This window comes from Pelophylax lessonae, assembly GCF_965119305.1.
Source record: "Pelophylax lessonae genome assembly, chromosome: 13".
In the NCBI taxonomy this organism is placed as follows: Eukaryota; Metazoa; Chordata; class Amphibia; order Anura; family Ranidae; genus Pelophylax; species Pelophylax lessonae.
This window is the reverse complement of record NC_138780.1, coordinates 20,576,153-20,600,152: the sequence shown is the minus strand read 5'-3', so window position 1 is coordinate 20,600,152 and position 24,000 is coordinate 20,576,153. Positions and strand designations below refer to the sequence as shown.

Sequence of the window (24,000 nt, the reverse complement as noted above, 5' to 3'; positions counted from 1 at the left end):
TTCGGTGAATGCACATATGAAGCTGGTGGGGTTCAGTACCTCCAACAAGGTTAAGAACCACTGCTATAGACAGTGCGGTCTGACCAACTGCCCTCTGGATAGAAGGTGCAAATCCAGCACGTTTCTATATCATTCCGTCCTAAACCGCCAGTGATCAGAATGCGACAACCTGCCGAGCGTCTCATCAAGAGATGCGATATTAATGAAGCCCCCTGTTGATTTAAAGGCTGTATTTGGAGTGCAGGCAATCAGGAGAGCAAAGGGAGGAAAGTCTCCCCATCTCCGAGCAATCAGAGGCACATAGAAGATTTTTTTTTATTCATTGTGTCACTTCTAGTTACAATAAAGTATTTAACCATCAGAAATGCAAAATATACAGTATCTCACAAAAGTAAGTACACCCCTCACATTTATGTAAATATTTTATTCTATCTTTTCATGTGACAACACTGAAGAAATGACACTTTGCTACAATGTAAAGTAGTGAGTGTACAGCTTGTATAACAGTGTTAAGCTGGCCATACACTAGCCGAAATATCGGGCAAACTCATTTTCGAGAAACGAAAAAATCGGCCGTGAGAGCAGACGATCGTGCCATCATGTAATGACCGAATTTAGAACGATAAATCGTTCAATGGACATAAATTTCGTTCAGTTTGTCACATATGCCGGGTGCAAACAGGTCGGCCGAGAAACACATTAACCTTCCAATTTATCGTTCGGCGGATTTTCAAAACTGTTCCTTCGATTTTTTGGCTCTGAAAAGTTAAAAACGATTCTCTATTTGTGCCCATTAACTGGACGAAAAACGAACGATCGGAGCAAATGACAGATTTTCGGACGATCTTTCAGCTAGTGTATGGCCAGCATAAATTTGCTGTCCCCTCAAAATAACTCCACACCCAGCAATTAATGTCTAAACTGCTGGCAACAAAAGTGAGTACACCCCTAAGTGAAAATGTCCAAATTGGGCCCAATTAGCCATTTTCCCTCCCTGATGTCATGTGACTCGTTAGTGTTACAAGGTCTCAGGTGTGAATGGGGAGCAGGTGTGTTAAATTTGGTGTTATCGCTCTCACTCTCTCATACTGGTCACTGGAAGTTCAACATGGCACCTCATGGCAAAAAACTCTGAGGATCTGAAAAAAAGAATTTTTGCTCTAAATAGAGATGGCCTAGGCCAGGGGTCTTCAAACTATGGCCCTCCAGATGTTCAGGAACTACAATTCCCATCATGTCTGTGAATGTCAGAGTTTTACAATGCCTCATGGGATGTATAGTTCTGCAACAGCTGGAGGGCCGTAGTTTGAGGATCCCTGGCCTAGGCTATAAGAAGATTGCCAAGACCCTGACACTGAGCTGCAGCACGGTGGCCAAGACCATACAGCCAGTTAACAGGACAGGTTCCACTCAGAACAGGCCTCACCATGGTCGACCAAAGAAATTGAGTGCACGTGCTCAGTGTCATATCCAGAGGTTGTCTTTGGGAAATAGACGTATGAGTGCTGCCAGCATTGCTGCAGAGGTTGAAGGGGTGGGGGGGGGTCAGCCTGTCAGTGCTCAGACCATACGCCGCACACTGCATCAAATTGGCCATCAATGGCTGTCGTCCCGGAAGGAAGCCTCTTATAAAGATGATGCACAAGAAAGCCTGCAAACTGTTTGCTGGTCTGATGAGACCAAGATAAACTTTTTTAGTTCAGATGGTGTCCAGCATGTGTGGCGGCAACCAGGTGAGGAGTACAAAGACAAGTGTGTCTTGCCTACAGTCAAGCATGGTGGTGGTGGGAGTGTCATGGTCTGGGGCTGCATGAGTGCTGCCGGCACTGGGGAGCTACAGTTCATTGAGGGAACCATGAATGCCAACATGTACTGTGACATACTGAAGCAGAGCAGATACCATTGACCACGAACATTTACCAGGGGCAGATACCATTGACCACCAACATATAATAGGGGCCAGACACCATTGACCACCAACATTTGAAGGGGCACTCACCACCAACCAACTCCATAAGGAGGCAATAACTCCACTAACATTTACCGTGGGGCAGATACTATTGACCACCAACATTTACCAGGGAGCAGATATCATTGACCTCCAACATTTACCAGGGGGCAGATACCATTGACCACCAACATTTACCAATTTACCATGGGGCAGATACCATTGACCACCAACATTTACCAGGGGCAGATACCATTGACCACCAACATTTACCAGGGGGCAGATACCATTGACCACCAACATTTACCATTGACCACCAACATTTACCAGGGGACAGATACCATTGACCACCAACATTTACCAGGGGGCAGATACCATTGACTACCAACATTTACCAGGGGGCAGATACCATTGGCCACTGACATTTAACAGGGGATAGACCCAATTGACCACCAACATATAATAGGGGCCAGACACCATTGACCACCAACATTTGAAGGGGCACTCACCACCAACCAACTCCATAAGGAGGCAATAACTCCACTAACATTTACCGTGGGGCAGATACCATTGACCACCAACATTTACCAGGGGGCAGATATCATTGACCACCAACATTTACCAGGGGGCAGATACCATTGACCACAAACATTTACCAGGGGGCAGATACCATTGACCACCAACATTTACCAGGGGGCAGATACCATTGACCACCAACATTTACCGTGGGGCAGATACCATTGACCACCAACATTTACCAGGGGGCAGATACCATTGACCACCAACATTTACCAGGGGGCAGATACCATTGACCACCAACATTTACCAGGGGGCAGATACCATTGACCACCAACATTTACCAGGGGGCAGATACCATTGACCACCAACATTTACCAGGGGACAGATACCATTGACTACCAACATTTACCAGGGGGCAGATACCATTGGCCACTGACATTTAACAGGGGATAGACCCAATTGACCACCAACATATAATAGGGGCCAGACACCATTGACCAGCAACATTTGAAGGGGCACTCACCACCAACCAACTCCATAAGGAGGCAATAACTCCACTAACATTTACCGTGGGGCAGATACCATTGACCACCAACATTTACCAGGGGGTAGATATTGACCACCAACATTTACCAGGGGTCAGATACCATTGACCACCAACATTTACCAGGGGGCAGATACCATTGACCACTGACATTTAACAGGGGGTAGACACCATTGACTAACCACATTTAATAGGGGGCAGACACCATTGACCGCTCCAATCAAAACAAGGTGGATAAACCACCTATCTCCTACGCTCAGAAAGCCGACTCCTTGACTGCTCTGCCCACGGGACTTTCAAAATGGCGTCTTGGATGGCTAGGATCCTGCTTCCTAAAAGGACTGGGGCAGTCCAACAATACTGCAAACAAGAAACACAAAGAAAGGCGCATCGACCTAGCGCATTATCCTCAATATAGGCTTTATTGTTAAAACATAGAAATGGCTACTCACAAGCAAAGGTATAAATCAATCACATCGGACTCAAAATCTTGAGTATCGAGAGTAGTCCATACGAATGTCCCTTGTCCTATTAGGATGACGGCTGACGCGTTTTAAGGCAAACGCCTCTTCCTCAGAGCCACCTCTGAGGAAGCTCTGAGGAATAGGCGTATGCCTTGAAACGCGTCAGCCGTCATCCTAATAGGACAAGGGACATTCGTATGGACTACTCTCGATACTCAAGATTTTGAGTCTCATGTGATTGATTTATACCTTTGCTTGTGAGTAGCCATTTCTATGTTTTAACAATAAAGCCTATATTGAGGATAATGCGCTAGGTCGATGCGCCTTTCTTTGTGTTTCTTGTTTTACAGACACCATTGACCATCAACATTTAACAGGGGATAGACCCAATTGATCACCAACATATAATAGGGGCCAGACACCATTGACCACCAACATTTATCAGGGGCCAGACACCATTGACCACCAACATTTATCAGGGGCCAGACACCATTGACCACCAACATTTATCAGGGGCCAGACACCATTGACCACCAACATTTATCAGGGGCCAGACACCATTGACCACCAACATTTATCAGGGGGCAGATACCATTGACCACCAACATATAATAGGGGCCAGACACCATTGACCACCAACATTTATCAGGGGCCAGACACCACTGACCACCAACATTTATCAGGGGCCAGACACCACTGACCACCAACATTTATCAGGGGCCAGACACCATTGACCACCAACATTTATCAGGGGCCAGACACCATTGACCACCAACATTTATCAGGGGGCAGATACCATTGACCACCAACATATAATAGGGGCTAGACACCATTGACCACTAACATTTATCAGGGGCCAGACACCATTGACCACCAACATTTATCAGGGGCCAGACACCATTGACCACCAACATTTATCAGGGGCCAGACACCATTGACCACCAACATTTATCAGGGGCCAGACACCACTGACCACCAACATATAATAGGGGCCAGACACCATTGACCACCAACATTTATCAGGGGCCAGACACCATTGACCACCAACATTTATCAGGGGCCAGACACCATTGACCACTAACATTTATCAGGGGCCAGACACCACTGACCACCAACATTTATCAGGGGCCAGACACCATTGACCACTAACATTTATCAGGGGCCAGACACCACTGACCACTAACATTTATCAGGGGCCAGACACCACTGACCACTAACATTTATCAGGGGCCAGACACCACTGACCACCAACATTTATCAGGGGCCAGACACCACTGACCACCAACATTTATCAGGGGCCAGACACCATTGACCACCAACATTTATCAGGGGCCAGACACCATTGACCACCAACATTTATCAGGGGGCAGATACCATTGACCACCAACATATAATAGGGGCTAGACACCATTGACCACCAACATTTATCAGGGGCCAGACACCATTGACCACTAACATTTATCAGGGGCCAGACACCACTGACCACTAACATTTATCAGGGGCCAGACACCACTGACCACCAACATTTATCAGGGGCCAGACACCACTGACCACCAACATTTATCAGGGGCCAGACACCATTGACCACCAACATTTATCAGGGGCCAGACACCATTGACCACCAACATTTATCAGGGGGCAGATACCATTGACCACCAACATATAATAGGGGCTAGACACCATTGACCACTAACATTTATCAGGGGCCAGACACCATTGACCACCAACATTTATCAGGGGCCAGACACCATTGACCACCAACATTTATCAGGGGCCAGACACCATTGACCACCAACATTTATCAGGGGCCAGACACCACTGACCACCAACATATAATAGGGGCCAGACACCATTGACCACCAACATTTATCAGGGGCCAGACACCATTGACCACCAACATTTATCAGGGGCCAGACACCATTGACCACTAACATTTATCAGGGGCCAGACACCACTGACCACCAACATTTATCAGGGGCCAGACACCACTGACCACCAACATTTATCAGGGGCCAGACACCATTGACCACCAACATTTATCAGGGGCCAGACACCATTGACCACCAACATTTATCAGGGGCCAGACACCATTGACCACCAACATTTATCAGGGGCCAGATACCATTGACCACCAACATTTAATAGGGGGCAGACACCATTGACCACCAACATTTATCAGGGGCCAGATACCATTGACCACCAACATTTATCAGGGGCCAGACACCATTGACCACCAACATTTATCAGGGGCCAGACACCACTGACCACCAACATTTATCAGGGGCCAGACACCATTGACCACCAACATTTATCAGGGGCCAGACACCATTGACCCCCAACATTTATCAGGGGCCAGACACCATTGACCACCAACATATAATAGGGGCCAGACACCATTGACCACCAACATTTATCAGGGGCCAGACACCACTGACCACCAACATTTATCAGGGGCCAGACACCACTGACCACCAACATTTATCAGGGGCACTCAACACCAACCAGCTCCGTAAGGAGGCAGTAACTCCTGACCACTGAAATCTACCGGCTGTTCTGTGCATACCGTATTCCTGCTACATTCCATACGCTATGTCCTAAGCTAAACCGTTTGGGGGGGAATTTTAGGGCCTTAAAAAAATGTGAAACCTCCATTTTCTTTATCATTTGCTTGCTATTTGTTTTGTTATTGTTTTTCCTTTTATAAAGTAAAAAAAAAAAAAAGAATATTTGTTAAATATCACCCAAAAAAGAGTTTTATCTGTCTCCAAAAAAAAAAAAATGAATTTGGGTACAGTGTTGCATGACATGAGTAACTGTTAGTCAAACTATCACATCACTAAAAATGGCCTGGTAATGAAGGGGTATATGCAGGCTGGCATTCAAGTGGGTAATAATGCCTGTTAGAGGCATCCAAATGAATGAACTTTCCGCGACCGTATCCTTTCTGAAAGCTCTTAAAGTTCCCTGTTATCATGGCAGCCCACGTAGGTTACAGTTCTGTACAAGTGGCTTTATGAATTAATGATTTGATTGCAGGTGTAGTTTGTGTTAAGCCTTTTAATATCACACAGTGGGCAGAGATTGCGGGAGAATTCATGCTTTGTTATTCTTTGTTTTGTGTCTTTCCAGACTGGAGACTGTTACCCCGCGAGCTGAAAATTAAAGTGCGAAAGCTGCAGAAGGAGAGTAAGTTGCATCTCTGCGTGATCTTACCTGGATTAGCACATTGTGAGAAAGTGTTGAAAGTCTGAAATAAAAAAAAAAACAGAACAATCAACACAGGGGCCATAACTTACAGTCAGAAGGACGTGTCCCTTGCGCTGATGCCCCTTTTTTAGTTGAAATCCCTCTCCATCTTGGCCCCCCTCATGCCCTCCCTCCCAAGCCTGACATAGAAATAAAAAACAGAACAATGAGCACAAGGGACATAACTTACATTAAGTAGGATGTGTCCCTTGTGCTGATGCTCCTTCTTTTAGTTGAAATACCTCTCAGTCTATGCCCTCCCTCCCAAGCCTGAAATAGAAATAAAAAACAACAATCAACACAAGGGCCATAACTTACAGTTAGAAGGATGTGTCCCTTGTGCTGATACCCCTTCTTTTAGTTGAAATCCCTCTCAGTCTACTCCTCGCCCCTATGCCCTCCCTCCCAAGCCTGAAATAGAAATAAAAAACAACAATCAACACAAGGGCCATAACTTACAGTTAGAAGGATGTGTCCCTTGTGCTGATACCCCTTCTTTTAGTTTAAATCCCTCTCAGTCTATCTCCCCCCAACCCCTATGCCCTCCCTCCCAAGCCTAAAATAGAAATAAAAAACAGAACAATGAGCACAAGGGGCATAACTTAGTCAGTAGGATGTGTCCCTTGTGCTAATGCCCCTTCTTTTAGTTGAAATCCCTCTCCATCTTGGCTTCCTCATGCCCTCCCTCTCTAGTCTGACATAGAAATAAAAAACAGAACAATGAGCTCAAGGGACATAACTTAGTCAGTAGGATGTGTCCCTTGTGCTGATACCCCTACTTTTAGTTATAATCCCTCTTAGTCTACCCCCCGCCCCTATGCCCTCCCTCCCAAGTCCGGCATAGAAATAACAAACAGAAAAATTAGCACAAGAGACATAACTTACAGTCAGTAGGATGTGTCCCTTGTGCTGATGCCCCTTCTTTTAGTTGAAATCCCTCTTCATCTTGGCCTCCTCATGCCCTCCCTCCCAAGCCTGACATAGAAATAAAAAATAGAATAATGAGCAGAAGGGACATTACTTACAGTCAGTAGGATGTGTCCCTTGCGCTGATGCCCCTTCTTTTAGTTGAAATTCCTCTGTCTGTATCCTCCCTCCCAAGCCTGAAATATAGATAAATACAGAACAATCAGCACAAGGAAATTACATATAGACAGTAGGATGTGTCCTTTGTGCCTGATGTCCCTTCTTTTAGCTGAAATCCCCCTCAAACTATCCCCCCCCCCCAAGTCTGAAATAGAAAACAGAACAATCAGCACAAGGGACATACCTTACAGTCAGTGGGATGTGTTCCTTGTGCTGATGCCCTTACTTTTAGTTGAAACCCCCCCTCTGTCTGTGCCCCTCCCCAATGCCCTCTCTATCTTAGCCCCCTCATACTGTCCCTCCAAAGCCTTAAATAGAAATAAAAAACAGAAAAATGAGCACAAGGGACATAACTTACAGGCAGTAGGATGTGTCCCTTGTGCTGATGCCCTATCTTTTAGTTAAAATCCCCCTCCGTCTGTGCCCCCCCCCCTCCCCCGAATGCCCTCTCCATCTTGGCCCCCTCATGCCCTCCCTCCAAAGCCTGACATAGAAATAAAAAACAGAAAAATGAGCACAGGGGACATAACTTGCAGTCAGTAGGATGTGTCCCTTCTGCCAGATGCCCCCTTTTTTAGTTGAAATCCCTCTCCATCTTGGCCCCAACCCCCCCCCCCCTCCCCTCTCCTCCTCATGCCCTCCCTCCCAAGCCTGACATAAAAATAAAAAACTGAAAAATGAGCACCGTGGACATAACTTACAGTCAGTAGTAATGTGTCCCTTGTTCTGATGCCTCTTCTTGTAGTTGAAATTGTAGGCTGTATTATAGGCTTTAAGTGGACATTTAGGTGGCAGTAAAACCTTAAAAGGTAAAACAGAACAATCAGCACAAGGGACATAACTTAGCGTCAATCGGATGTGTCCCTTGCGCTCATGCCCCTGTATTGTAGGCTTTAGGTGGGCATTTAGGTGGCAGTAAAACCGTAAAAGGTAAAACAGACCAATCAGCCCAAGGGACATAACTTAGCGTCAGTAGGATGTGTCCCTTGCGCTGATGCCCCTGTGATGTAGACCTTAGGTGGCAGAAAAAAACGTAAAAGGTAAAACAGAACAATCAGCACAAGGGACATACCTTAGCATAAGTAGGATGTGTCCCTTGCGCTGATGCCCCTGTGATGTAGACCTTAAGTGGCAGTAAAACCGTAAAAAGGTATAACAGAACAATCAGTCCAAGGGACATAACTTAGCGTCAGTAGGATGTGTCCCTTGTGCTGATACCCCTGTATTGTAGGCTTTAGGTGGCAGTAAAACCATAAAAGGTAAAACAGAACAATCAGCCCAAGGGACATAATTTAGCATCAGTAGGATGTGTCCCTTGTGCTGATACCCCTGTATTGTAGGCTTTAGGCGGGCATTTAGGTGGCAGTAAAACCGTAAAAGATAAAACAGAACAATCAGCACAAGGGACATAACTTAGCGTCAATAGGATGTGTCCCTTGCGCTGATGCCCCTGTGATGTAGACCCTAGGTGGCAGTAAAACCGTAAAAGTTATAACCGAACAATCAGCGCAAGGGACATAACTTAGAGTCAGTAGGATGTGTCCCTTGCGCTGATGCCCCTGTGATGTAGACCTTAGGTGGCAGTAAAACCGTAAAAGGTATAACAGAACAATCAGCACAAGGGACATAATTTAGCGTCAGTAGGATGTGTCCCTTGCGCTGATGCCCCTGTATTGTAGGCTTTAGGTGGCAGTAAAACCGTAAAGCGTAAAACAGAACAATCAGCACAAGGGACATAACTGAGCATCAGTAGGATGTGTCCCTTGCGCTGATGCCCCTGTGATGTAGGCTTTAGGCGGGGATTTAGACGGCAGTAAAACCATGAAAGATGAACCAAACATAATCCATTATAATGTGCACGGTCACCACATGGTGGTGCGGGTTGAAACAGGCAGTGAGGAGCTGCCTGTCAACCGCCTCGGATTGCTTTTCAGAGGGGCAGCAAAGTGTGAGTGAGCCCTATAGGGAGAGCATTGCTACACGGCTTAGAAATGATATCTGGCGTTGGATCCTTTGAATTCCTGTACCCCCCAGGCACCAGAGCCCCGTCACCTCTCACAGTTAAGGTCCCTGTAGAGAGCTTGAGGTTTCGATCGTTCAGCCGGCGAGAGAGAGAGAAAAAGATAAACAGCTTGGCGGGAGGAATCTCCATCGTATTCAAGCAGTCAGGACTCCCGCAGCTGCTGGCACAGTGACTGCATCTGATAGGACGCAGCCGCTGCGTGACCCGGCTCAGTCAACCTTCACATTGGCTTTTCTCAGGCCTGGGTGGTTCTTGCAGGGGCCCCCCGTGGCGTGAAGTTCTCTTTAGTCCTCTTTGCTCGGCTTTTCTCCTTCTCCCGGTAGTGTTGTCAGGTCCTGCCCATGTAAGCTTCCTATTTGGAGGATGGAAAGGGATCAGGGAATAGGGAACAGGTGCCTTGCCAATCCTTTTTTCTCAAGCCGTGTATCCAGCTCCGCCCAGTACGTGTCGCCAGTTCGGCTTCATTCTCTTTGAAATGCTAAAAGCACCATTTACGCTTTTTGCATAAATCTTTTGGCAAAACAAAAAAAGAAGAGAAATGACTTTATTACAGTGCCATCTAGTGGCTGATAGCGGCATCACGCAGTATCTGGGTTTGAATAGATACATTGGAGGGTAGGAGAGACATTGAGGGGTCTAATAGATCCCTGATGTCTCCATAAAGAGGACCTGTCACCTTCCCATGCTATCACACAGGGGGCTTGTTAGTCCCCTTGTGATAATAATAAAAGTTTTTTTAAAAAAAGTGTAAAAAATATATATATAAAATACAAATGTAGAAAAAAAAGTTTAAAAACCCCCTCATCACCCCAAGAAAAAATGTAAAAAAAAAAGATATAGATTAAAAATGAAAAAAAAAAACAAAACAAAAAAGAAGAGAAATGACTTTATTACAGTGCCATCTAGTGGCTGATAGTGGCATCACGCAGTATCTGTGTTTGAATAGATACATTGGAGGGTAGGAGAGACATTGAGGGGTCTAATAGATCCCTGATGTCTCCATAAAGAGGACTTGTCACCTTCCCATGCTATCACACAGGGGGCTTGTTAGTCCCCTTGTGATAATAATAAAAGTTTTTAAAAAAAGTGTAAAAAATATATATATAAAATACAAATGTAGAAAAAATCACCCCAAGAAAAAATGTAAAAAAAAAAGATATAGATTAAAAATGAAAAAAAAAAAATAATAATTTAAAGCCCCCCTCATCACCACCGAACACACCCCGTATAGAAGATACTAAAAGCACCATTTACGCTTTTCTATTAAACCTTTTGGCAAAACCAAAAAAAGCATATAAAGTGACTTTATTACAGTGCCATCTAGTGGCTGATCATGGTGTGTGCAGGTTTGTATTCAAGTGTAGGTCAAGACACCGGCAATGGTTCCCAGGCTCTCCCGTTCTTCTGGGGAGCCCAGGACCGAGGAAAACCAAGGAAGTGAGAACAGGAGGAACTCGGGGAACATGCTTTCCCTGATCCCTCACGCAACTAGTCACCCCAGAAGTGACATGTCACTTCCAGGGTCACAGCTGTCATTGTTCAGCTAGTGTACCCGAAGCTTCAGCTATGTAAGCACTATCTGGGTTTGAATAGATGCATTGGAGGGCAGGGGAGACATTGAGGGGTCTAATAATAGACCCCTGATGTCTCCATAAAGAAGACCTGTCACCTGCCCATGCTATCACATGTTAGCCCCCTTGTGATAGTAATAACATTTTAAAAAAGTGTAAAAAAATATATAAAATACACATTTTGAAAAAAAATGTTTAAAGCCCCCCTCATCACCCCCGATCCCTCCTGTGTTCGGTGGTGACGAGGGGGCTTTACTTTTTTTTTTTTTTTTTCATTTTTATTTGATATCTTTTTTTTTTTATTTTTTTTACACTTTTTATTTTTAACTTTATTGGTATCACAAGGGGGTGTAACAAAACGACAGGTCCTCTTTATGGAGAAATTTACATAAAATTAAAAAAAAGTGTAAAAAAATGATATAAAATAGAAATTTAAAAAAAAAAATGTTTAAAGCCCAATCATCACCCGATCCCTCCTGTGTTCAGTGGTGATGAGGAGGGGGCTTTACTTTTTTTTTTTTTTTCTTTTTTTTTTTTCTTTTTTTTTTACACATTTTATTTTTAACTTTATTGCTATCACAAGGGGGGTGTAACAAAATGACAGGTCCTCTTTATGGAGAAATTTACATAAAATTTTAAAAGGTGTTAAAAAATATATAAAATACAAATTTAAAAAAAAAGTTTAAAAGCCACATCATCACCCCAATCCCTCCTGTGTTCAGTTGTGATGAGGGGGCTTTACTTTTTTTTTTTCTTTTTTCTTTTTTATTTGCTATTTTTTTTTACACTTTTATTTTTAACTTTATTGCTATCACAAGGGGTGTAACAAAATGACAGGTCCTCTTTATGGAGAAATTTACATAAAATTTCAAAAAAGTGTAATAAAATATATAAAATACAAATTTTGAAGAGAATGTTTAAAACCCCCCTCATCATCCCAATCTCTCCTGTGACTAATGACCCCCAGAAGCTACATGTCACTTCCAGGGTCACAGCTGTCATTGTTGGGCTAGTGTAGCCAAAGTTGCAGCTATTCAAGCACTGTCTGTGTTTGAATAGATGCATTGGAGGGCAGGGGAGACATTGAGCGGTCTAATAGACCCCTGATGTCTCCATTAAGAGGACCTGTCACCTGCCCATGCTATCACACCTGGGGCTTGTTAGCCCCCTTGTGATAACCATAAATTTGAATTAGAAAACAGCGTAAAAAAAAAAAAAAGATATAAAATAAAAATGTAAAAAAAAAGATAAAAAAACGTGAAAAAACATGTAAAATAAAAACTAAAAAAAAAAAAAAAATGTAATACCCCCCCCCCCCTCGTCACCCTGATCCCTCCTGTGACTAATGACCCCAGAAGCTGCATGTCACTTCCAGGGTCACAGTTGTCATTGTTCGGCTAGTGTAGCCAAAGATGCAGCTATTCAAGCACTGTCTGTGTTTGAATACATGCATTGGAGGGCAGGGGAGACATTCAGGGGTCTAATAGATCCCTGATGTCTCCAAAAAGAGGCTCTGTCACCTGCCCATGCTATCACACAGGGGGCTTGTTGGCCCCCTTGTGATAACCATAAAGTTGAATTAAAAAAAAAAAAATTATAAAAAGCGTAAAAAAATAAAGAAAAAGATATAAAATAAAAATGTAAAAAAAAAAAAGATAAAAAGCGTGAAAAAACATGTAAAATAAAAACTAAAAAAAAAAATGTAAAATCCCCCCTTGTCACCCTGATCCCTCCTGTGACTAATGACCCCAGAAGCCACATGTCACTTCCAGGATCACAGCTGTCATTGTTCGGCTAGTGTAGCCAAAGATGCAGCTATTCAAGCACTATCTGGGTTTGATTAGATGCATTGGAGGGCAGGGGAGATATTGAGGGGTCTAATAGACCCCTGATGTCTCCATAAAAAGGACCTATCACCTGCCCATGCTATCACACATGGAGCTTGTTAGCCCCCTTGTGATAACAATAAAGTTAACAAAAAATAAATAAATTAATAAAAAAAAAGATAAAAAGCGTCAAAAAACATGTAAAATAAAAACTAAAAAAATAAATGTAAAACCCCCCTTGTCACCCTGATCCCTCCTGTGACTAATGACCCCAGAAGCCACATGTCACTTCCAGGGTCACAGCTGTCATTGTTCGGCTAGTGTAGCCAAAGATGCAGCTATTCAAGCACTGTCTGTGTTTGAATAGATGCTTTGGAGGGCAGGGGAGATATTGAGGGGTCTAATAGATCCCTGATGTCTCCATAAAGAGGACCTATCACCTGCCCATGCTATCACACATGGGGCTTGTTAGCCCCCCTTGTGATAACAATAAAGTTAAAAAAAAAAAAAGATAAAAAGCGTAAAAAAAAAAAAAGGTATAAAATAAAAATTTAAAAAAATGTAAAACCCCTCCCCCCCTCGTCACCCTGATCCCTCCTGTGACTAATGACCCCAGAAGCCGCATGTCACTTCCAGGGTCACAGTTGTTACAGATTCATACAAGGTTGTCTGTTTGCCTCTTTTGCAGAGTCCACGGCCGTCCTGCCCAAGCACAAGCAGAGGATCCCGTTAGATAAAGAGGAGATTATAAAGAAGTTGGAGGTAAGGATTGTGTCTGTGTGATGTGATATCGGGTCTAATGTTCAATCCCAAGGACTAGAGGATCTGTCAGGTTTTTATTGCTGCCTGTGTTCCTATTGGAGCCAGGACAGGGTTTCTATTCACGAGCCAGGAGGCGAAGGGAAACCTCCCCAGTGCTTGCCGACGGCAATACGTATCTACAGTATACATTGCATTGTGCAGGTGGTTTACCAGTATTATGGGTAAAGATATCAGCCATAACCCTGGTTTCATTTTTTGCAGCCAGCGGCTGGCTTTCTCCCGCCGCTTGCCGTGTTTCTCGGGCTTACTGTTTCCACTGGTTAGCCTGAGAAACGATCGGCTAAGTCAGCAGTTGACTTCCCCCAAAGGCGATCTAAGAGTAAGTAGGCAGCTTCCTACATAAGTGGACGGGTGAAAGACTGACTCCACCCCAGCTGACAAAGTCCCGTAGGACGTAACGCGTACGGGAGGTGGAGTCGCCTACGTCACTCGCTGCTGTCTCGTCCACTGGCCATGGATTCATCGTCTCCAGGCGTATCTAGTGCCTTTTACTGCTCTGATCTTATGATTACCTGGGACGAGGAATGCCGTGTTGACATCTGAAAAGACCTGATCTGTCTACTGGCGTTTGACCCCTGTTGGGATGTGCTGAGCCCGTTTGACCCACTGCTACTATTCCCTGACCATGGACTCTATGGGATTTCTTACCTATATTTTATGCACTTTTTATCCTTCATATTTATTTATTTTTTTTTATTGCGCTGCACTGTTTCTATTTCCGATCTAAGAGTAGATCCTCTTTGATCACCTCTATGGCCTTGGAGGACCAGAGCAACGTCATCAGGGGCTGACTGGCAACTTTCAGCCCAGGAGGCAAGTACAAACCAGAGGACCACTGTGCAGTGACTCGGCCCGCTCCCCCTCCCACTCTGTCTCTTCCCAGCCTCCTTCTGACCCCCATTTCAGGCTATAGCCCTGCTCCAGGTACTCTCTACTCACCGGCTGAATCCGGTTTCCCAACCTGACCAGCAGAGGGTGGTTGGGGTGAGCAGGGACAGCTCGGTCGGGGCTGGCCGGAGGAGGAGAGTCTCCAGCGGGGCATGGAACTGGACTCTGCTCAGACACAGCTTACACCATCCATGTTGGGGGGGGGGGGGGGGGGGGAGTCTCCAGTGGGCCATGGAACCGGCCTCTGCTCAGACACAGCTTACACCATCCATGCTGGGGGGGGGGGGGGGGGCAGTCTCTGTCCTTGTCTTTAGTCAGTAGGTCAGAGGTGAGGACTTTTACCTTCTCTTTACCAGGAATCATTTAGGCATGTCTGTGGCAGAAGGGGTGCAGCCTCTTTATAGGGCATCAGGAGTGGCCAGGGGGGGGGGGGGGGGGGGGGGGGCAATTGCCCCCCTGGCCCAGTCCTCCCTTGAACGTCATGATGTCACTTCCAGTCCAGGCTGGAAGTAAAAAATAGAAGGAGAGAGCAGGGAGATGACCTAATCAGTCTTCTTTACTCTTGCACAGTTGTAGCGGCTCTTTCCCTGGACTAAAAGGGCTCACTCTGATTTCACTGCACACTGTGGGGAGAGAGCAGAGGCATGACCTAGTCGCTCTACTCCTTAGCAGTCAGCAGGCTGGGGGAACCTGTTGATAGGGGGAGAGAGCAGAGAGCTGGCCTAATCGGTCTTCTTCTTAGCAGTCAGCAGGCTGAGGGACCTGCTGATAGGTGGGGAGAGCAGAGAGATTACCTAAAAAGTTTTTTTCTTAGTAGTCAGCAGGCTGGGTTACCTGTTGATAGGGGAAGAGAACGGAGAGATGACCTAATCAGTCTTCTTCTTAGCGGTCAGCAGGCTGGGGGACGTGCTTATAGAAGGAGAGAGCAGAGAGATGACCCAATCAGTCTTCTTCTTAGCATTAAGCAGGCTGGGGGACCTGCTGATAGAAGGAGAGAGCAGAGAGATGACCCAATCAGTCTTCTTAGCATTAAGCAGGCTGGGGGACCTGCTGATAGAAGGAGAGAGCAGAGAGATGACCCAATCAGTCTTCTTCTTAGCAGTCAGCAGGCTGGGGGACCTGCTTATAGAAGGAGAGAGCAGAGAGATGACCCAATCAGTCTTCTTCTTAGCAGCTTAGAAGCCAGCAGGCTGGGGGACCTGCTGATAGAAGGAGAGAGCAGGGAGATGACCCAGTCAGTCTTCTTCATAGCAGTCAGCAGGCTGGGGGACCTGCTGATAGAAGGAGAGAGCAGAGAGATGACCCAATCAGTCTTCTTCTTAGCAGTCAGCAGGCTAGAGGACCTGCTGATTAGGTCATCTCTCTGTTATCTTACCCTATCAGCAGGTCCCCCAGCCTACTGACTGCTAAGAAGAAGACTGATTGGGTCATCTCTCTGTTCTCTCCCCCTATCAGTCTTCTTTTTAGTACTCAGCAGGCTGGGGGACCTGCTGATAGGAGGAGAGAGCAGAGAGATGACCCAATCAGTCTTCTTCTTAGCAGTCAGCAGGCTGGGAGGGGCCTGCTGATAGAAGGAGAGAGCAGAGAGATGACCGTATCAGTCTTCTTCTTAGTAGTCAGCAGTCTGGGGGACTTGTTGATTGGAGGAGAGCAGAGAGATGACCTAACCAGTCTTCTTCTTAGCAGTCAGCAGGCTGGGGGACCTGCTGATAGGAGGAGAGAGCAGAGAGATGACCCAATCAGTCTTCTTCTTAGCAGGCTGGGGGACCTGCTAATAGGGGGAGAGAGCAGAGAGATGACACAATCAGTCTTCTTCTTAGCAGTCAGCAGGATGGGGAACCTGCTGATAGGAGAGAGCAGAGAGATGACCTAACCAGTCTTCTTAGTAGTCAGCAGGCTGGGGGACCTTCTGATAGAAGGAGAGAGCAGTGAGTTGATCTAATCAGTCTTCTTCTTAGCAGTCAGCAGGCTGGGGGACCTGCTGATAGGAGCAGAGAGATGACCCAATCAGTCTTCTTAGCAGTCAGCAGGCTGGGGGACCTGCTGATAGGAGGAGAGAGCAGAGAGATGACCCAATCAGTCTTCTTAGCAGTCAGCAGGCTGGGGGACCTGCTGATAGAAGGAGAGAGCAGAGAGATGACCTAATCCGTTAGTGCTCAACCTGTGGCCCTCCTGTTGTTGCAGAACTCCAACTCCCTCAAGCCATTGCAAGCTGCTGACAGTTACAAGCATGACTCCCAAAGGCAGAGGTATGATGGGAGTTGTAGTTCTGCAACAGTTGGAGGGCCACAGGTTGAGAACCCATGAGTCCTAATCAGTCTTCTTCTTAGCAGGCAGGGGGATCTACTGATAGAAGGAGAAAGCAGAGAGATGACCCTATCAGTCTTCTTAGCAGTCAGCAGGCTGGGGGACCTGCTGATAGGAGAGAGCAGAGAGATGACCCAATCAGTCTTCTTGTTAGTAATCAGCAGGCTGGGAGACCTGCTGATAGAAGGAGAGAGCAGAGAGGTGACCCAATCAGTCTTCTTCTTAGCAGTCAGCAGGCTGGGGGACCTGCGGATAGAAGGAGAGAGCAGAGAGGTGACCCAATCAGTCTTCTTCTTAGCAGTCAACAGGCTGGGGGACCTGATGATAGGAGGAGAGAGCAGAGAGATGACCCAGTCAGTCATCTTCTTAGCAGTCAGCAGGCTGGGGGACCTTCTGATAGAAGGAGAGAGCAGAGAGATGACCTAATCAGTCTTCTTCTTAGTATTCAGCAGGCTGGGGGACCTGCTGATAGAAGGAGAGAGCAGAGAGATGACCCAATCAGTCTTCTTCTTAGCAGGCTGGGGGACCTGCTGATAGAAGGAGAGAGCAGAGAGATGACCTAATCAGTCTTCTTCTTAGTATTCAGCAGGCTGGGGGACCTGCTGCTAGAAGGAGAGAGCAGAGAGATGACCCAATCAGTCTTCTTCTTAGCAGGCTGGGGGACCTGCTGATAGGAGGAGAGAGCAGAGAGATGACCCAATCAGTCTTCTTGGCAGGCTGGGGGCAGGTAGGTGACACCACTGTATTCCTGTTCTGTAGAGGTGGTGTCATCCATCCTCCTGGCTCTATTGTTGGGTGGGCCCGGCTAGGTTGGATATGAACGCAGACACTTTTCTTATCGCTCAGCGTGCGTCTCGTGACTCCACATTTTTCTTTAGAATTAAAAAATAAAAGGCGCCCATCATCATTCCATGTCTGAGTATATCGTACGTCGGGACCCGGACCTGTTCTAGTAAGCGTGGGAATAAATGGGCTGACAATAACAATTGCCACAATTTCTCCTGTCACATTTTCCTTTCAGCCTCCTCCCGGCAGCCATGATTGCTGTATCATTAGACTGTTCATCATCCCCCCCCCCCCCCCAGACAATACACTCACACAATGCAAGCTGCCAGACAGGAGAGCGGCCCGCTTCTCGGATCGCTCGCTTCATATTGTGACAGCCATTGTTGACTTAGTAACAATGCCTCTCTCTTTCTTCCGCTTATAGGTGTTGGTATACATCTGTGCTGTAAAGTGAAAAACGAGACGAGAGCCACCATTGCTGGCTTGAAAATGCTGCTTTGCTTGGCTGTCACGGTGCAGACGATGGCGATTAAAGCGGAGTTCCAGCCTCAAATACCTTTTTTAACTATAAATACCCCCTATAATGCTAATCCATCGCCCTTTACAGAACCGCTATTCTCATACTTACAAGGTGTACAGTATTGGATTTTGTCAAAATCTTAATTTTAAAAACGCTGTCTGGGCGCGGCCATCTTGGATGTGGGCATCTGAAGCCGCAGTGTTCTTCCTGATTCCAGGGAGCGTTCTGGGGGTTCTTCCTGATTCCAGCGTCCTGGGAGTGATGACAAACAGCTCCCAGGATGCAATGCAAAGGCGGAAGTGATGTCGGTGGCCGTGGCCACAGAGGGGGGGGGGGGGAGAAGGAGGAAGTACAATCAAAATGCCCTGAAAATAAGGTAAGGGATCCCCGAAAAAAATTGAAAATGCCCAATTGTTGATCAGCATAGCGAGCACTCCAGGAATCACTAAAGTTGCAAAATAGGCTGGAACTCCGCTTTAAGTAGATATGCAGTCTGAGAGACTTTGTGATAACCATACCCTCCTACCATGCTTGGCTTCAGGACTTCTCAAGAGCCTCTCCCATCCTCTGGAACTCCTTACCCCAGTATGTACAGTCAGCTACTACCATGTCTGCCTTTAACCACTTTACCACCGGAGGATTTTGCTGTCTTACATCCAGGCCACTTTTTGCGATTCGGCACTGTGCGACTTTAACTGACAATTGCGCGGTTGTGCGACGCCGTACCCAAACGAAATTTACGTCCTTTTTTTCCCACAAACAGAGCTTTCTTTTGGTCATATTTGATTACCTGTGCAATTTTTACTTTTTGCGCTATAAACAAAAAAAGAGCGTTTATTTTGAAAAAATAACAATATTTTTAACATTTTTTTATTTGAAATTCCCCCCCAAAAAAATGAAAAAAACAATTTTTTTTTAAATTTTTGGCCAATTTGTTTTCTGCTACCTATGTTTGGTAAAAAAAAATCACAATAAACGTATTTTGATTGGTTTGCGCAAAAGTTATTGCGTTTACTAACAAAGGGAAAGATTTCTGTCATTTTTGGTGTTTTTTTTTTTAACGCGTAATGGCGGCGATCTGCGATTTTTTTTTTTTTGCGGTACTGCGACATTCCGGCGGACAGATCGGACCCTTGACTGACATTTTTGACACTTTTGGGGGTACCAGTGACATTACTACAGTAATCAGTGCTATAAATATGCACTGTTACTGTAAAAATGACACTGGCAGGGAAGGGGTTAATTTTATTGGTGATCAAGGGGTTAATGTATGTCTGGTGCTTACTAGCGTGTGTGGGGGGAGGGGACTGTGTGACACAAGGACAGATCCAGGGTTCAGCTATGCTGAACCCTGCAATCTGACCCTGCCTGTCACTTAGGAGATCCGCCCGCTTGTGTTTACACAGGCGGGCGGATCTCCACACTAGATCCCCGACGATCGGGGAAGAGCGGCGGCGATCGCCGCTGCTCCTCCCCTGGCCCGACTCCCGCTGTGACCGAAAACAACAGGAGCGAGCCTCCGGCGGCGCGCAAGCGCCGCCCAGAAGGGGGAGTGTCTGACGACGTAGTACTACGTCGTCAGACGATAACGAGCCACTCTGCCGCAGTAATATTACTGTGGGCGGAGGTAAAGTGGTTAAGCAATACTTGAAAACCCATTTTTCCTCTATCGTTCATTGATGGACGCAGTGGGAGGTGCTACAAAAGTTTAATAGCTGCAGGGAATGATCTGATCGAGGTGCCCCAAGAACAGTTTTTTGGGTTTGGGTAGGCTGAATAACTGGGTTTTTGACTTACCGTAAAATCCTTTTCTCTATCGTTCATTGACGGACGCAGTTCTCTCTGATCCATATCAGTAGGGTTATGCTGCCCCCTACAGGAGTAGGACACTAGGCAGAAAAAAAGTTCTGGCTACGCCTATGGGCAGTCCCTGGGGGTACACCCTCCCTCTTCCTGCATAGGATGTCCGTTTTAATCTGCCTAGTCAGGAGTAAGGACCTAGTTCCTTGCTGGGATCTTTGGTCCTGGCATCTGCAATCGCTTGATTTATTCTCCTTGGAGAAGAGACGCCTGAGAGGGGACATGATAGCAATTTTTAAATATCTCAATGGGGATCTCAGCTTAGAAAAAAAGCTATTCAGTCGGAAGGATTGCATGAGGACTCGAGGGCATACAATGCGATTAGAGGAGAAGCGTTTTAACCTCAGGCAATGTGGGGGGGTTCTTTACTGTTAGGACTACAAGATTGTGGAATTCTCTACCACAAGAGGTGGTTTCTGCGGAAAGTATGGTGGCTTTCAAAAGACTCTTAGACGTACATCTCAAGGATTAGAACATTCAGGGCTATGAGAGATGATTACAGTCACACACACCTACACAGGTTGAACTGGATGGACTATTGTCTTTATTCAACCTCAACTACTATGTAACTATGAAAAGTATTTTTTTATGTAGATAGTCCCCACTGGACGGGGACTGACCCCGCGAGTTAAACGTCTCGCAAGGACGCACACGACAGGGTTTAGGCTTATGTCGCAGGGTTCCTATTTGGCTGACAGCCCCCCCCCCCCACTTCGTGGGGCCCTCTGTGGCCTGTTGAAATGAGTCCTGTTGAGGATGACATTAAAGTGCATGGGTCCCCCTGTGGCCTGTTGGAAGGGGTCCTGTTGAGGATGACATTGAAGTGCATGGGGCCCTCTGTGGCCTGTTGGAAGGGGTCCTGTTGAGGATGACATTAACGTGCATTGGGCCCTCTGTGGCCCGTTGGAAGGGGTCCTGTTGAGGATGATATTGAAGTGCATGGGGCCCTCTGTGGCCTGTTGGAAGGGGTCCTGTTGAGGATGGCATATAAGTGCGTGGGGTCCTCTGTGGCCTGTTGGAAGGGGCCCTGTTGAGGATGACATTGACGTGCATGGGGCCCTCTGTGGCCTGTTGGAAGGGGTCCTGTTGAGGATGGCATATAAGTGCGTGGGGTCCTCTGTGGCCTGTTGGAAGGGGTCCTGTTGAGGATGGCATTGACATGCATGGGGCCCTCTGTGGCTTGTTGGAAGGGGTCCTGTTGAGGATGACATGTAAGTGCATGGGGCCCTCTGTGGCCTGTTGGAAGGGGTCCTGTTGAGGATGGCATATAAGTGCGTGGGGTCCTCTGTGGCCTGTTGGAAGGGGTCCTGTTGAGGATGGCATATAAGTGCGTGGGGTCCTCTGTGGCCTGTTGGAAGGGGTCCTGTTACGGGTGACATAAAAGGTGTTGTCTTTTTCTTTTTTGGTAGAATCTTGAGAAAAAAGAGGAGGAAGTGAGCTCTTCAGAGGAAGAAGAAAACAAAGAGGAGGAGGAGGATAAGGAGGAAGAGGAAGACTACGATGAAGAGGAGCATGAGGAGGTAAAAGACTATTTAAAGCAAAACTCCAGCTATGGCTAAAAATTCGCACCACCCCCCCCGCACTCCTGAAGCCCTTGCACCCTTGCTCCCCTTTTTCCCCTCATACAGCAAAAATCATACAGGATACATGCTTTAAATCCAACTATCTTCTGGCCAACCACTTGATGTGATGGGTCCTTCCTCTTCATGTCTGGTGTCAGTGTTGGCCAGCCCTTACTTTTGACAGAATGGTGCTTACCTGCTAATGTGTGATTGGCTCACAGCGATCACAAGACACACAGCCACCTGCTAACGTGTGATTGGCTCACAGCGATCACAAGACACACAGCCACCTGCTAACGTGTGATCTGCTCACAGCGGTCACAAGACACACAGCCACCTGCTAACGTGTGATTGGCTAACAGCGATCACAAGACACACAGCCACCTGCTAACGTGTGATTGGCTCACAGCGATCACAAGACACACAGCCACCTTCTAACGTGTGATTGGTTCACAGCGATCACAAGACACACAGCCACCTGCTAACGTGTGATTGGCTCACAGCGATCACAAGACACACTGCCACCTGCTAACGTGTGATTGGCTAACAGCGATCACAAGACACACAGCCACCTGCTAACGTGTGATTGGCTCACAGCGATCACAAGACACACAGCCACCTGCTAACGGTGATTGGCTTACAGCGATCACAAGACACACAGCCACCTGTTAACGTGTGATTGGCTCACAGCGATCACAAGACACACAGCCACCTGCTAACGTGTGATTGGCTCACAGCGATCACAAGACACACAGCCACCTGCTAACGTGTGATTGGCTCACAGCGTTCACAAGACACACAGCCACCTGCTAACGGGTGATTGGCTCACAGCGATCACAAGACACACAGCCACCTGCTAATGTGTGATTGGCTTACAGCGAACACAAGACACACAGCCACCTGTTAACGTGTGATGGGCTCACAGCGAACACAAGACACACAGCCACCTGCTAACGGGTGATTGGCTTACAGCGATCACAAGACACACAGCCACCTGTTAACGTGTGATTGGCTCACAGCGATCACAAGACACACAGCCACCTGCTAACGTGTGATTGGCTCACAGCGATCACAAGACACACAGCCACCTGCTAACGTGTGATTGGCTCACAGCGTTCACAAGACACACAGCCACCTGCTAACGGGTGATTGGCTCACAGCGATCACAAGACACACAGCCACCTGCTAATGTGTGATTGGCTTACAGCGAACACAAGACACACAGCCACCTGCTAACGTGTGATTGGCTCACAGCGATCACAAGACACACAGCCAGTCTGATTGCATACTTCCTGTTAATGGGTTGAACGCTTGTGGTTTTCCTTTCTTCTTCTACTCATCACCTCCTTGAGACACTGGCTCAAGGTCCTTTAAGAAGGTCATCGTCTGGATTCCCCTCCCTTATTCCAGGAATCATCAGTTCTCTATCTGTTTTACTGTTTAAACACATTTTACTTGTTTTTATTACTTTGTTCCAATTGGGGTAGGTTGCACCCCACTTTCTATTCCCCATCACTGGATTTACCGGTGTCACAAGGACAGGAAGTGAGCACCAATCCCCCCACTGGGGACACAGACAATAATAGCGGTTCTGGCTTTTTTTTTTTCCTCCTTTGTTTCTCTACTGATAAGAAGCGTTCCAATGTGCCTAATCTCTCCTCTGCTTCTGTAGGAGACCGACTACATCATGTCTTATTTCGATAACGGGGAGGAATTTGGCGGTGACAGCGATGACAACATGGATGAAGCTACGTACTGATCCGCACACCTCCATAAAGGAACGCCGCGATCCTTCTCTGTGTTCTGTAGGAAAATCTCCACGTCTGAAGCGGGAGAGCTGCAGAGGAGTATAGGAGCCGTTTTTAGAGGATTTTATATTGTTGGTTTTAACTGAAGTGGTCTGGCATTGAGTTAGAGCCGGTACTGTGAGGGCTTTACCTTTATTTGCCAGAAATGTCTCCTCCGTGCACCCCTCTGATTCTGGTTTCTCTTTGTTACCGGGTAAGCCCTGCCCACCTTCTACTCCCT

At 46.6% G+C, this 24,000-nt stretch overlaps 1 protein-coding gene across 2 annotated transcripts in view; it reads left to right on the top strand.

Annotated features, from left to right (window-relative positions):
- Positions 1-23,785, top strand: part of POLR3GL (RNA polymerase III subunit GL) — a 43,988-nt gene extending 20,203 nt beyond the window's left edge. For both annotated transcript variants that reach the window (XM_082275079.1, XM_082275080.1), the window contains 4 exons: positions 6,605-6,661; positions 13,916-13,989; positions 21,820-21,930; positions 23,645-23,785. In XM_082275079.1, the coding sequence (XP_082131205.1) occupies positions 6,605-6,661; positions 13,916-13,989; positions 21,820-21,930; positions 23,645-23,731 (329 nt within the window). In that variant the 3' untranslated portion in view covers positions 23,732-23,785. The remainder of the gene's footprint in view (positions 1-6,604; positions 6,662-13,915; positions 13,990-21,819; positions 21,931-23,644) is intronic.
- Positions 23,786-24,000: the final 215 nt, after the last annotated feature.